Source organism: Equus asinus, chromosome 1 (assembly GCF_041296235.1).
Source record: "Equus asinus isolate D_3611 breed Donkey chromosome 1, EquAss-T2T_v2, whole genome shotgun sequence".
NCBI lineage: Eukaryota > Metazoa > Chordata > Mammalia > Perissodactyla > Equidae > Equus > Equus asinus.
The window spans coordinates 200,505,055-200,520,794 of NC_091790.1; the positions used below are offsets into that span (position 1 = coordinate 200,505,055).

General features: G+C 43.5%; 1 protein-coding gene across 1 annotated transcript in view; it reads left to right on the plus strand.

The window, feature by feature from the left end:
* The window catches only part of CNTNAP2 (contactin associated protein 2), a 1,870,188-nt gene that overhangs the window by 1,826,504 nt on the left and 27,944 nt on the right, over positions 1 to 15,740 (plus strand). Inside the window, exon 22 of the mRNA XM_014858430.3 lies at positions 13,040 to 13,279. Coding sequence (XP_014713916.1) covers positions 13,040 to 13,279 — 240 coding nt within the window. The remainder of the gene's footprint in view (positions 1 to 13,039; positions 13,280 to 15,740) is intronic.

The following is a 15,740-nucleotide window of genomic DNA, read 5'->3' on the forward strand; positions in this document are numbered from 1 at the left end:
CCCCACCAGGAGCCCAGGGAGGTCTCTCCACTTACTCAGGCATCCAGGCTGCACCTATAACAACTGCCATTAGGGGCTCTGTACTTTTGTTTAACTTTCTGCAAATGGAACTGGCCTTCCTTACAAGATAAGTCTATGAGTCGGCTTTTAGCTATTCTGCTTTCAAGCACAGGATCAGGAATGCATTAGAGAGGAGCAGTTAAGATGAGAGTAACAGAAGGGTTAAGATACTTAACTTATCCAGGTCTGTTTCCCCTGAAAATGAGACGTAAGATAATAACAGCACCTATTCCACAGAGGAGCTGCAAGAATTGAAGAAGTTAATGCATGTAAATTGCTCACGCAGGCCCCTGCATAAAATAGGTGTTCAAGACGTCAGCTGTTATTGTCGTTTCCCTGTGTTAGCCTGTTGACTGGAAGGAGGAGAAAAAGGTAAGGACGCATCAGCTCTTCTGGAATACTTGCTACACTTGCAATAGGGGAAAATCTTCCCTTCTTAAATATAAACAAGGACACTTCTCAGTTTAGATGCACATTCTATACTAAATTGGAAGAAATTGCTTTGTCTTTTTATAGGAAAATCTGGAAACTCTGCTCTTATATCCAGAGTGACTTCCTGTGATATCCATTCTTTGCCTGTGTGCCATTCCCCTCTGGGTCATTCTCAGAATTCAGAAATTAAAGGGGCAGGCAGTTAAATGGCTAGAGAGATGGAATATTTAAGTAATCCTCTGAAAGTTTCCTTTAAGGAAAGTTAGTCTTTCCTTTTGGAAGGCCCTTCAGAAAACTCACTCACTAGAACAGTTTCAACTTATTCGACTCCCAGGGATATTTTTTGGTGAGAAAAGTTGGATGCGGAGCTGGGGTGGGGGGATGGGGGGGAGAAGGAACTCAGAGGCTGCCAAGCATTTGGGTGATGAGGAGAAGAGGTCTAAAGCAGTGAAAGAAACTGATTCTCCAAGCCAGGAGGCTAGAGAAAGCGCCTTCCGCTGCAGACAGGGTGCCAACTGCGAGATGGGAACTGGAGATGCCAACAGAGCAAGAGGAATAGCAACAAACCCCTGTAATTAGTGATCGACTTCTGTGTGAGACTTCTCAGCTCAGAAGAAATAAACACTTCACAGGTTTTGAGTCACTCAGAGCGTTGAGGCGGTGCATGCTGTGGAAACAGATGAGTAGGAGCCCCAAACTTGCAGAAGTGACCCCAGAGAAGACCAGGATGACGCCCTTCTCTGTTCCAATATTCACAGGGGAAAAAAGGGGTTTTTTATTAGTTTGTAAAGGGATTAAAAATTTATTAACTAAATTCAGATGAGCAAAATGATGCATTGTTGTTTTAATTTTCTGTAGCACGCCGCACCTTGTCCTGAAGCACTCATTTCTAGGTTCTTGGTTTGGGTTGGGGAGAGATTTAAGCTTGTGTTTAAAGTTAACTAAGTATCTCATTTTAACAGTGTTCTTTTAGGCTGACTCAGCTTCTTTGGGGCAAATGCTTCATCCCTTGCCTGTCTCCTTTCCAGGATGCAAGGGCCCTGGGGTTACACACAGTCTTCAGGGTCAGTCTGAGGTTCCTGGGGCCGCCGTAATGCAGTACCGCCAACTGTCTTGTATTAATATATTCATCTTTATACTAACTCGGTCCTAAAATATCGTGTTTGGTATTTTTTTTTTTTATTAATGTTATGATAGATTACAACCTTGTGAGATTTCAGTTGTACTCGTGTTTGGTATTTTTTATGGAGGAGAGGGCCCTTGAAGGCAAAGTGCCTAGGGCCTATGAAAGTTATAACGTGGCCCTGCTGTTGGGTCTTCTTGTCAGAAAGCATGCTAGACGCATTCAGTTCGAAACGCTGAAATGAGCTCATGCCAAAAGAGTTAAATCCTCAGTTACCCAGAAAAACATCTTTTCCAGGCAGATTCATTTTCCCAACATGCCCAGGACTCGCAATAACATATTTTAGAGGAGAGATTAATGCAGTTGCCCCATAAAATATTTTAAGTTCCCACCGTCTCTGAAACAAAGCGCACAGCATGATACCAAGAGAAAATCACCGCCAGTACGGAGAAAAATTCATTTGCTTCAAGGTGCTGCAGGCTCTGTAATTTGCACCTTCTGAAGTGGAAACTGAAGCGCCATCAACATGTACAGGCAGCTAGAAGAGTAGAGATGATAATAGGACTAGAGAATGTACCCAGCTGGGAAAATAAACAGACAGCTCGCACGGTCGGAGCTGAAAATGAAGGCCCCCAGCAAACATTGCAGCAAGAGTCCCTTGTCCTTTGTGAAAAGGAAAATGAAAAGCAACAGACCTCTCAGTCGTAGAAGTCACTTGATTTAGGTAAATTAGAGACAGATGCAGGCGTGGAGTCTTGCTCAGATTAGCTTCAGTCTTCCTTATCTTCCATACTTTGCATAGTTCAGACTAGTGCCATCAGGAGTAATTCACAATTCACAAGGGGATAGCTCTTCAGTTAAGTGGATTATCTGGAAGTTGGAGTGGTAAACATCTGCAGTTCCTCCAACTGTCTTTTGACGTAGTTTCGAGCGCGGTGGCCATCTGCTGTACACAACCTGGTTCATTATCGCTGCCTTGTGCAAAATAGTCTATCCTGAACTAAACACCACTCTGGGCTTGTTCTGTTCACTATAGGGGGCAGTTTCAGAAGCCACCTCCTAGATTAGAATCTAGACTCTGTCTTTTCCTTGACTCAACCACATCTCACTCCTAACTCCTAAATCACTTATAATTAAAAAGCCCTGGCATCTTTGAGCTTGAGTCGAGGAGGAGGAAGGAGGGTGCCTGCCATTCCCAGCTGTGCCCTGTACAACTTGACAGTGAAGGTGATGGGGGTGGAGTGGGATTTCCAACTATGGACATTAGGTATTTGTTTCTCCTAAACTTCAGGTTGGGTCCAGGCTATCATTTCAGGATCTCAAAGTCCCTTCAGCTCAAGATCCTGTCATCTTATGTATAGCCACCCCTTTCCTCTAAATGCCATAGGACACATTGGTCAATGCGCCATTTGTGTCCTTACCCAAATTAATAAAATAGCCTGGAATCATACCACTAACATTCTCCACTAAAGCCAATTTTCAGCATTGATCAAACTCTACCCACAGTTCATTGTTCTAAATCTACCTTCAAAATATTACTGTTACTATCATGAGCCCACACAGACCTGTTTAGGCCATGAAAATGTCATGAATGACTTAGTAAAATGCTTTGCCGAAAGGTAGATAGCCTCTGTCACTGTTCCCCCAAGCTAGAAGGCTATTACTCCAATCTGAAAATAAATGAGTTGGTTTTAGAGATACAGCCAAGAGAAAGACGTTGGGGGCAGAAACGCACTCACACACCCCCAGGCCTGCCAGTCCGCACCGGGACTCCATGCTTTTGTGGCATCCAGGGCAGTTACAATGGTAATGTTCAAATTCATGAAATAATTCACTCCCGGTTCAGGTTCAGCCTCAAAGCATTTAGGCTTTGTTTTCTGAACATTTCCTATGTCTGGCTCCCAAGATTTGAATTCTTTCTTATGTTAATCATATAACATGGAGAGCAAATTGAGGGAACCCCCCAGGACGCTTTCTGGCAACAGCTCTCTCTTTCCGTGTGTGCTTGACAGGTCTCATAGCCTGGGAGAACCATTGCGTTCAACCCGGCCTCAGTGTCCAGTCCTAATGCTTTATGTGTTTGCTTTCATGCGATCTTACCCTCAAAGGATATTTTCTCTTGAGTAAGACGGCTTTGGAGGCCTCCTGGGGTAGGAATTACAATGTAAGTGAGAACAAAGGAAGGAAACCACTTTTTATTTTACTGAATCATTCAGTTTGACATTATCTGAAAATACACGTTTGTTAACACACTTTTCCTAGCCTACACTTCTTTATGGTGCTCTTGGCATATGTGAAGTCAGCTCCCTTCTCCCGTCCTTTCGCAATTGCCTCCAATTTCTCTGCTCCCTGGGGAGTCAGCTTCACATGACCCTGGGCTGGTCTTGGCTGGAACACTCTTCAGGGGTTTGAAGAATTAAAGAAAACACTTGAAAGCTGAAACTCGGTCTCCGTATACTGTTGGCTACAGTTTAGTAGGGCTTTCCAAGCCTAAAGAAAAAGTTTTAGCGGAAGCAGGGCACACCCAGAAAGAAATTATTTTTATGTACGACATTTCAGTTTGGTAATTTTGTACCTAGGATTCTATTCCTGCAGCTAACAAGTTAAAACACAAAAGCAAGAGCCGAATAAAACCCAGTAAGAAGCAGGTCTGTTCATTTCCAGCTCATGGGAAACCCAGACCTTGCATTACTGTTCTGTTCTCCAATAACAAATAGGTAGGGCTCGTGGCTTAGATTTACTAGGACCTTGAGAGGTAAACTCACACCCGCATTTTTAGTGACGTAACTCCCAGCCCCCAGCTCTGTGGTTTGACTGACAGGTCCGTCCATTTTTCTGAAAGGTCTTGTTCCTTTCAGCAGAGCCTGTTACTCTCAGCCTTGAAAAATCAGTGGGTGGCAGAGGACCGAGGCTGCAGAAAAAGGGCACCAGGCTTTCTGTCCTACGTCTGACAACTTGAAACACTCAGGAAGAAGTGGAAAATCCATCTTTCAGATATGTGTGCTCTGTATGATGCTAAATGTCTGGTGTTTTGGAAACATCTGAGGGATCATATTTTCCCCTTTGTATAGTAATCACAACTGTATTATATTAACCAGCAATCATAGTAAGTTTGCGGTTTTCAGCCTAGAGTTTAGGAACGGGAAGGACAATTTCAACCTCTATATATCCCCCAAAAGTTCAGGGATTGTACTAAGTTTGTACAAAAAAAGTAATACTTTATCTTTTTGCAAAATAATTTAGTAAGTTAGCATCTTCACATTAAGACATTTCTTTTTATTGTCGTTTCTGGAGAAAAAAATCCAATTTTATTCTATCAATCCTTAGAAAAGAATTTACAAGTTAAAATGTAGCAGAGACAACATAGAAGGCAAGAAGATTCTGCTTCTCCCAGCAGATTGCCTCTTTATAATTGATTTAGCATATGTCACAGGTCAAGAGCTATTTGAATTATGCCTGCATATTTTTAATCCTGCCTTCCTTCATAAGAGAGAAAAGCATATAATAAAAACAATGAAATTTCATTAGTGTCTTTCTTTTAGGGATTAATAAAATGCCATAATACATAATTACAAACATCAGTTACGTATATGGATTTAATTCTAGTTGTGCATCTTTTGAAAGGCAGCTGGTCAGCAAGACATCATTGATCAAAAAATTTAGCTGGTGAGAGCAGGAAGCTGACATTGAACCTAGATTCCAACATTTCAGTGCCCTGCCTACTGTTTATCACTGGATCATGTTCGAATTGAAGAATGAGGTTTATTTGGTTTTATTTTGCTTTTTTAGATTAACGCTCTTGGCTTTTTTGGTTGGGTTTTTTTTTTTTTCCTTTTTCAGTTTCTTTTGATTGTGGTTATGTCCCACTTATTTATTCCACTGACCCATCCAGGCTCCCGTCCATACAACTACGGCCAAATGGGAAAGTTGTATCCAACGTAATGACCCACGTGCAGCTCTGGTCTCAGTTGAGACTCAGGTGCTCAGCCCTAACGCTGAGTTGTGATGTAGGATGGCAGCCAGCCCAGTAGCACCCTGGTCTGTGTTCAGGTGCTCACCAATCTCACTTCAGTCTGATTTTCCAAGAATTATTTAGAACTTTACCCAGGCAGTGATTTCCAACCCACTTCCTACTTATTACGTTAGGTCCCATCTAACCACTGCTCCACGCTCGAGGCCCATGGAGGGTTTATAGCAATGGGTATTCAGCATTAATAGATGAGTGCCACTTTAAGAGCGACACCACGATATTTTCAAAGATGAGTACATTTGCAGTGAGATAGATGCAGTTCCAGGTACTAGTACTTCTGGGAATAACTATATAATGCTCTGTTGGATCTGAATTTGCTACTTCCCCTTCCTCTTTCAAAGCCACATTCCACATCTATTTACACCATGAAGCCAGCGAACTTCGGCCCGCAGTGAGCTTTGTGGCACCTGTATTTCCACAGTGCTTGGCCCCGTCCCACACAACGAAATTGCCTGGCAGCCCGTTTAATGTGCAGTCTCAGCTGTCATCATGCATGCACTCACTGGCTGATTACTTTGTACAGGGGGCTATTTGAGACATTGCAAGGATCACGAAGATAAGTACCATTCAGTCTCTGCTATCAGGGAAACTGTAAATCTAGCAGAGCCACAAATTCAGGTCTCTGGCCTGTACAGAGAGGGAAGGAACACACCTGGTCCAGCTAGTTAGAGCCGGGAGCAGAAGCTGGGAGGAAGTCACTTGGAGTTCTCTCTTTGAAAGACTGGGCACCTCTGATGTCCTAAAGTGATGGGTAATCACAAGTACTAAGTGACAAGCAGGGAGGAGGGTAGAATTCCATGTGATGGAACAGAGATGCTTACGGCTTAAAAAACAAGGGGTTTGGAGGAGCGCCATGTTCCTCCACAACAATGTTCCCCAAAGAAGAGTCATTTGAGGACCAACAGCTCAATTGTTGCCATTTCCATTTCTATCTTTTACTGTTATTTACTTAATATTCTTTAAAAGGACTCATCATTTTTACTTAAATAGATTTATGTTAAAAGAAAAGTGTTTATGGTAAAAGGAAATTTCATAGTATGACCATAAAATGAAATAGCAGTATTGCTTGCTGTGATGATAAGGTACCGTTAAAAAAAAACGTACTATAGAAATATTATGAAGTTCAGTACCATTGCCTGCTAAAGCATCCAGGTCTGAGGTCTGGTCTCTCTTTGCTAAAAAGGGAAAATAGTTGGGGCCAGCCCAGTGGCGCAGCAGTTAAGTTCGCACATTCTGCTTCAGTGGCCCGGGGTTCGGCGGTTCAGATCCCAGGTGCGGACTTAGCACCGCTTGGCACGCCATGCTGTGGTAGGCGTCCCACATATAAAGTAGAGGAAGATGGGCACAGATGTTAGCTCAGGGCCAATCTTCCTCAGCAAAAAGAGGAGGACTGGTGGCAGATGTTAGCTCAGGGCTAATCTTCCTCCCACCCCCCAAAAAAAGGAAAATAGGAAGTATTGGTGTGGTGAAAAAGACAGGCCAGCCCCCAAGTGAGCCAAGCTGAGACCCTCTCTTTGAAGGATTGAAGAGACTTGAGAATAACTTCCTCAGCTGTGATCAGATGTTATTTAACGTCCAGTCTGTGAATTACCTAGAGCCACCCACAGTGCCACCACTGGGATATATTCCCCCCAGAAGCAGAGGGATGGAATAGAGGGGGGGCTGTGCTTTGGGGCCAGGTATACCTGCAGCCTCTGCAGAGAAAAGCTGAGAAACAGGTCTCATTGACATTCTAAGACCTTTTGGCTCTGTTTCGTAAAAAGTAAAAACTTAAGTTCACGGTAGTTTCATATTTTATAAAATCACATCCTCCTAGAAAAAGAATACTGATAAGATACTCTAAAAAGTGTAAAACATAACACAAATGAGCTGATGAATAGAACCCATGGGATACACAAGAAGGATATGTCGATGAATTTCAAAGGTCTCAAAGGGAAATGGGGAATCTCTTTGGAGGAGTCGGCATCTAAATGTTTGGCTCCAGCACAGTCCTGTGGCCGGTGGAGCTGGCTCTGTTCTCCTCGTGTTTCTCGCTCAGGTGCCCTTTTCTCTTTTCATTTCTCCCAGCGCTCCTGGCTGTCACTCTGTGTTCAGCCCCTGAAGGAGAACAAGCCAGGAAGGGAGGCTAATGCACTGTATGTGTAATTGCTGCCTTCTCCTTAAAAGTGTTGTCGTGAGCATTTCATTTTAAGGTTTTACCCAGAATTGTGTCAGTATTTTAAGTGGGCTATTTTCTATAACCTGTATCACTATGAATATAAGACATTAAAGTACTAATTACAGCTTGAGAATTTAATTTCTGGAGCGACTGAACTGCATTCCTAAAATTGGCATTCTTTAGAGCAGGTCTCCCCCAAATCACGCCTTGACCAAGACATCTCCACACAGAAAGTAGTTTCTTACAATAAATCGTATTTTAATATTTGATTTCCGTATAAGACCAGTCCAATCAATTTTACAGATTAACATAATTTACTTGTAGTGAGCTCAAACACACTAAAGTGATAGCTTTACTGTCTTTCAGTAGACATTCTTAAGAATATGGATTTTTTTCCATATTCTGGAAACAAGTATTTCCAGAACCTATTGGTGCTTTAACTGATGCTGGCAGAGCTTTGACATCGTTCATGACATTTCTGAAAATGTTATTATTGGCTCAGTCACTAATGAAACAAGGTCTTAAAGCAGCCTCCTCACTATGCCATTTCTATAAAGAGTCGCTGACAAGAAATGCCAAAAATCCAAATGAATATAAAAACAACATAGTATAATCTATTTTCCAGAGAGAAAATGAGAATACAAAACATTTGATTCTCTGTTTTTTTATATGAAACATAAATGTTTCTTCATTGGCGAAGCCTTCACTTCTCTAAGCCTCACTTTTCTCAGCTGTGAAGCGGAGAGAAGCCTGCCTAGCTCAGAGGGATATTAGGAGACAATGAAATACTGCATCAAAGGTGCTAAACACAGTACCTCGCACGTGTACCAAGTTTGGTTTGTAGTAGACATTCTTAATATTGTTATTATCACATGGCCCAGAGTTGAGACCATCTGGAGCTGAAGAATCAAGAGCATCTATTGCAATCTTGGCCCCCAGGGGAACGGATCTCAGCCGAGAGTCTTCAGAGGCATATTGACTAGATTTGGAACGCTGTCCAGATGGCAAAATACTGGTTCTGCTCTCCTGGGCATCAGAACCTTTGTTTTGGTGACCTAGTCACCTTCAGAAAAGGTGAAACATGGGGGAATTTCCCCAACAGAGAGAAAACACAGAAAGGGAGAAAGCTGAAGAAGAGAGAGCAGAGAAAGGCAGCAGCGGTCCATCCCCCAAGGCTGGTTCTTGCAGCCCAGCCCCCAACCTTCTGTGCATTTAGCCAACACTTGTACCAATGCTCACAGCCCTTCTCACCTCTCCTCTGGACCCTGATCCACCAGCAGAACCCTCTTCCTGGGGCTCCTCCCTGGCCATCTGCCTTGTGCCTGTCATCTCAGGGGCAGACTCTCAGGAGAGGACAGCTCTTTAAGAAGTGGGGACCCCACATTAAGTTGGGAACCCTCAGGTAGATACAGCTTTGAAACTGTTCATTTTCTTTGGTGTGCTAGGGAAGCCTGCCCTACTTAAAGTCTAGAAAACTGTGCCAGGGATCATATGAAATGAAGCTGGAGTCAGAAGTTCCCCCCGCCCCAAATTTGTAGTACAGGAAACAAAACCCCAACTGATTTGCTGTCGATTATATGATGCCCTAGCAAAGGGCAAGCAGGTGCTGGTGATAAATAAGACTCACGTCCACATCCATGGCCTAACGCTGCCTCAGCCTTATGGCAGAAAGAATCCTCTTAGCCTGGGCATTTACAGGGGCCTGAGGGGCTAACGTGATCACTTGCTCAGAGCAATTGCTAGGCTACCACTAGCATTGTCTTCCTAACACAGTTCCCATCACAGTCCTCTGCAGCTTAAACATCTTTAATTTTCCTACTGAAATGCAAACATCTTAGCACAGCATTCAAGGCTCTTCCCAATCTGGCCCTGAACTCTGACCCCATCGCGCTCCCAAAGCTTCCAGAACATAACAAACCTCATAACAAACTCAACCTGGAGTTCGCTTTCCTTTCATCCTCAAAACCTAGTTCTACAAAAGATAACAAGCATTGGTGAGGATGTGGAGAAATTGGTGGGAATTTGGAATGCTGTAGTCACTATGAAAAACGGTATGGAGGTTCCACAAAAAATTAAAACGAGAACTACCATGCGATCCAGCAATCTCCCTTCTGGTATGTACCCAAAAGGATTGAAATCAGGGTCTCGAAGAGATATCTGGATTCCCACGTTTATGGCAGCATTGTTTACAATAGCAAAACCATGGAAACAACATAAATATCCATCGATGGATGAATGAATAAAGAAAATGTAATATACACATATAATGGAATATTATTCAGTCTTAGAAAAGGAAATTCTGCCATTTGCCACAACCTGGTGAAGGAGGACATTATGCTAAGTGAAATAAGCCAGATGCAGAAGAAAAGACTACGTGATCCCACTTGTATCGGGAATCTAACGGGATCAAACTCACAGCAGCAGAGAACAGAACAGTGGATGGCAGGGCTGGAGGGGAGGGGAGCTGGGAGGTGTTGGTCAAAGGGTACAAAGTTTCAGGTGAACAAGAGGAAGAAGTCCTAGAGATCTGCTCTACAGCAGACTGCCTATATTTAACGATACAGTAATGTATACTCAAAAATTTGTTAAGAGGGTAGATCTTATGTTGTGTTCTTATCACAAAAAAATACCCAAAAATACCCAAATACCTCTCCTGAAGAGCTCTCCAGAACCCACACAAACTTGCTTCCCTGGTTTACTGACGCCTCTGATAATTTTACCAAATACGTGGTTTGTTTCTCAGCTCAGAAAATCGTAGTAGTTAAGAGTCTCTGCGGCCAGTCCGCCTGGCCTCAGTAGCCGAGGGATCTTAAGCCTCAGTTTCCTCATACATTCCATGGGGACACTGATACCCCCTTCTCCATCAGGTTGTTCTGGGAATTAAATGTCTAATTTGTGTAAAGCATCTAGCACATTTTAAGGGTTCAATAAATGTTAACTCTAGTTATTACACAGCATTTGTTTAGTTGTATTAGTTGGTTGTTTCCACACGTGTTTCACCAGCTAGGTTGTGAGCAGCTGAGGGTAAATCCCTGTATTTGTCTATCTTCCTGCTACTAGGTGGTCAATACCCTGATGAATTAAGTTGAACTGAATTGAGGTCCCACCAGAGGGCAGTAGCTTCCAGCCCCAGCATTCTTCCTCTGGAGCCCTGCTCCAAGGCTGGACAAGCTAAAAACAGTTCTCCATTTATGGGCAAGAAACAGCTAATGGAGCTGAGGTTGTTCCCAATTTCCTACCACCAAGTAGCCATTAGTTCTGGTGCCTCGACCACAGATGAAACCAGATGGGAATTTGAGGAAGCAGAGAGCTGAGGTCTTCCTTCCCACCCTGGGAACAGAGTCACCCTGAGTCTCCTTGGTCTGAGGACGTTTCATGGGAAGGCAGATCGTTGGAGGGAGGGGAGAGAAACCAAATACCTGAACTGTTTGCATGGAAGGCAAGTTGGTGAACCTCGAACAAGGAATTCTGAAATTAGACAAGGAGACAAAGAATGAATCATTGGGTAGCCTGCAATCATTGAGAAGAAAGCAAAGGAGAAAGAGGGAAACAACCAGCACAGGTGTCAGGGAGACCAGAGCCTCTTCCTGGCCATCAAGGGAAGCCTCAGGATACGTCCTGGCTGTGGGTCTTTGTTCACGGTCGCAGGTGCTTCCTACCTCCCATCCTAAGTGGAACATGCTCCAGCTGAAAGTCACAGACTGAAATTTACTGCAGAAGAAAACTATGGAGAATCATTAAGTAAAATTTATGTACTTGTCTAAGTAAGACCCTATGAGAACCCTCAGAATTACCATTGTCTTCACTGTCCCCATGTCACATCTCTTCTGTTAACCAAAATTCACATGGGACTAGTACAGGTAAGTCATTGGACTGATTCTTTAAGGTGATGACCAGTTTATCCACTTCTTCTGTCCCCAAGGCCTAAAAGCTCTCCTTTCTACTGATTTATGCTTTAATTAATGGGGAGTAAATTTTTATACAAGACGACGTCGCCTGTGTTCTTTCCCCAATGAGAAACATCGCCTGCTCTGAATTCCATTTTTTAAAGAAGTAGATAGCCTTCTGTTTTCCAAAGTCTTTGTTTTTCACAGTTCAACTGGAAGGGTAAAGAGCTCACATCCTTGTCCTTGTATTTCAAAGATTACCGTCATGTTAACACAGCCCTCCGTCCAGAATACGAGCTGCTGTGTTCTTCTCAGAGGTGCCCGTCACCTGGGTTTGTAGCCCTGCACAGTCATTGCCTGTATCCGTGGTTCTCAAGCCTCAGCAGACATCAGACTCACGTGGAGAGCTTGTAAAAACACAAATCCCGCATTTCTAACAAATTCCCAAGTGATGCTGATGCTTCTGGTCCAGGAACCACACTTGTGAGAGCCGCTGATCAGAAAGGTCCAGAACTCCTTCAGCATTTATTTCTGCTGGATAGATTCTAAAACCTGGGGCAGGGGCTCAGAAAGACACTTGCTTTTCCTGAGTTGAGTAGTATGACAATGTGTGGTTGTGCTTATTGTACATTGGAAATGCCTCTGCTCCGACTCACCCCTGATTTGAATGCTAGATTAGGAAGATGTTGAGCTTACAGACTAGGGGGAGATGGTGATTTGTAAATGCATATGTATGTTTGGAAAAGACATGCATGAGTTTGGAGAGTTTCCTGACTTCCAAAGATCCATCAGATACTAGCTGGGATTCTGTCAACCTCAGAATTCCAAGGGGACTGGATTCTGAAGAAAGGAAATGCCCAATTATAGGCTATGGGAACTCTTTTTCTTTTCTTTTTTTTTCTTTTTTTTTTTTTTACAAAGAATTCTGAAGAAGAAAATAAGAAAGAGGTACAAAATGGAACATAATTTACCAGGAGGGCCGAGCAGGGGGCCTTGTTCAAGGTGTGTAAGAGAGAAAGAGAAGGAGAAAAATCGATCAGAACCAAGTGAGGGTTGTCAGTTTCAGCGAAATCTCAAGTATCTGGAAGGCAGTTGTGAGTGTATTTCGTTTTAACAAATATAGCCTTGTCCGCACCCCACCACGTTCTTTAGTAACACAGAAGGTTCTTTTACAGTGAAGTCTCCAGCCCTAAGCCTTATCGAGTCATTAATATTTCATCTAAAGGAATATAACATCTTCAACTGAAACCTAAGAGTAAGATCTGGACACAAGCATTCAAAGATGAGGGTATGTTACAGCTGGAATAGAGTGCGTGGGAAAAGACTGTTATTTTCTCTTTTTCTTTCAGAAACAGGGAAGATTGACCAAGAGATTCACAAATACAACACCCCAGGATTCACTGGGTGCCTCTCCAGAGTGCAGTTCAACCAGATCGCCCCTCTCAAGGCGGCCTTGAGGCCAACGAACGCCTCGGCTCACGTGCACATCCAGGGCGAGCTGGTGGAGTCCAACTGCGGGGCCTCCCCGCTCACCCTCTCGCCCATGTCGTCCGCCACCGACCCCTGGCACCTAGACCACTTGGATTCAGGTAAAGTGTAACGCAGTCTTGCTTAGGCAGATTGCTTTATTTCTTTAAACCTCAGTTTCCTCGTCTGTAAAATGGGGTGAAAAACAGCACCTGGCTAGGAATGTTGTTGGATGGAAGATTATGAGCACGAAGGCATGCACGAGTGCAGGGTTCTTGGCAGAGTGCTTAGCACACATCAGGTGCTCAGAAGTAACAGCCGTCCTTGCTCAGTGCCAGAAGGAAAGAAGGGAAGGGAAGGGACACGGGAATTCTTGAGTTTTCTTGGTTCAGATGGAATTATGAGATGCCCGAACTGATGTCTGCAAAGTGCCTGTCAGAAGATCCAGTCAAATCTCTTCCTCGCTTTTTGCCTTTATGACTCTCACTTGCAGCCCCGAAGTCCAGGCTCTAATGTCAGGAGAAACCATTTACCTAAAGCAGTACAAAGATTCATCTCCCAACACGGTGTGGTTTTTAAGAGGTGCATTTAGGCTTACAAATCCCACTTCTACTGCTGATAAGACACGTACTTTGAAAGCACAGGCTAAATTGAAAGGCTGTAGCTGTTGGCTGCAAAATTAATTGGATGCAAATTCAGTGTTCTCATAACACGAGTGGTGGTGAGCCTTTAGTCCTGCTCCTCACTCTGTGCAAGCTGACCTTGAGGAACTCAGGGAACCTCTCTAAGCCTCTGCTTTGTCACCCATAAGGTGACAATGTGGGGTGTGATCCCTAAGTGACCTTCAAATCTAACATTCAGTGGGTCCCCAAAGCAATGTGGGATGTTGCTGATGCTAAAGATGGGATGAGAAAGAGGTGGGAGGCAAGGTGGTGGTGGGGCCTGGGTACCAATCCCATCATTGCCTCTCACCGGCAGGTTTCATAATCGTTCCTCAGTTTCCCCATGTCTGAAATGGAATTAATAAGACCTAATTCATAGAATTCCTCGTGAGACAATGTATTTAAAGCACTTAGCACAGTCGTAGACAGGTAGCAAGCTTTAAAAAGGCTTAGCTGCAATAATATTAACAATGTGGTTATTATATTAGACACAATTTGCTATGATGCTTGAAGGTCCAGTAAAGCCTTCCAATCCCCCCCACCCGACCTTAACTGCTCATTTGTAACAGTTCATCACGTGAACGTGGTACATTTGATTGCTTTATGCGTATTCCAGCCCCGTGCATGGGATTTATTGTCTTCAGTGCAGTCTCATCATTGAGAATCCTTGCTAGGATTTGCGCTGCAAAGCTTTGTAAAGCTTCAAAAGAAGCCAAAATTGCCCCGTTGTCAGAATAGCCAATTTACAGACTAAACAAGCAGCTTTGTTCCTCACACATGGATTCCTACAACATGATGAGAGGTGCTGTGTGCCAAGGGTACTTATCAAGAATTCCCTTTTATGAGTATTGTTAGGATTACACAGCAGGCTGGTTTTTCCTCATGCACTGGCTTAAACAAAGGAAAGCATTCCTAATGCTGAAAGAAAAAAAGTAGGAATGAAAATATGAGATGAGAAAAGACTTATGTCAGGGCTACAAAGGAACAAAGATTTCTCAGATAAATTTTTCCAAATACCAGAGTGGATGGAAATAAGGCGTGATCCATGAAACACACATGTCCTTCTGCTGCATGAGGACACAGGTACCCACTACAGGAGGCCGTGAGCATATTCGGTCTAAGACGGCCTCCGAGAGACGAGTTTCAAAAATATCTAGATGCGACTTTTTGGTTTTTTCTTTTAGTGATTTGACTTTTCTCTTTTAGGTGAATAGGAACATGAGCGAGAATAGGGAGCAGGGGGCTGGACAGGGGACAGAGAAAGACATAGACACCAGAGAAGGTTACTTAATAGCAGCCTCCAGTGGGTAGTCTCAGGGAAGAAAAACTTTCCCCTCTCAGGTTCAGTAAGTGGGGGCCTGCAAATCAAGCTGATAAATACAGGTTAACAGGGAAAAATGTTTATTCCTATGCATATGGGAGCTTACAAAAGAAGTAGCTGAATAAATGGCTAAAATTAGAGCTTCTATACCTTGCTTAGTAAGGAAAAGGGAAAGGAGAAAAGGCCTGTATGGGAAGTACAAATGGGTTTCTAAAAGAACAAATGAGAGAGAGGACGGTTTGTGATAATGCTTGTTGATGCAGGTGTGGGTGGTCTCTCTGTCTTCCTCCAGGCCGTAAAGCGCCCCTGGAATGGGGATTCATGGTAGGTTTTCTCTTGGTCTCCTTCCTGGGATTAAAAGGCACTCAGAAGAGGGAATTTATGGCAGCTTCATTTCTCAGAAGTTTCTACTTTTAATCAGATAAGAGAAACTCCAGAAAGACTTCTTTCTGCATCTGGTGAATCCCAAATGTCCCCAGTTTAAAAGAATCTTCATGCCCACTCTGGGGTTCTAGGTGGGTTGCACATCAGCAAGCGCACCACAGTTTTTGTGAGCTGAAGTTCATCATTCTGAACGCTGATTCGAGGGGTTTGCTTTGA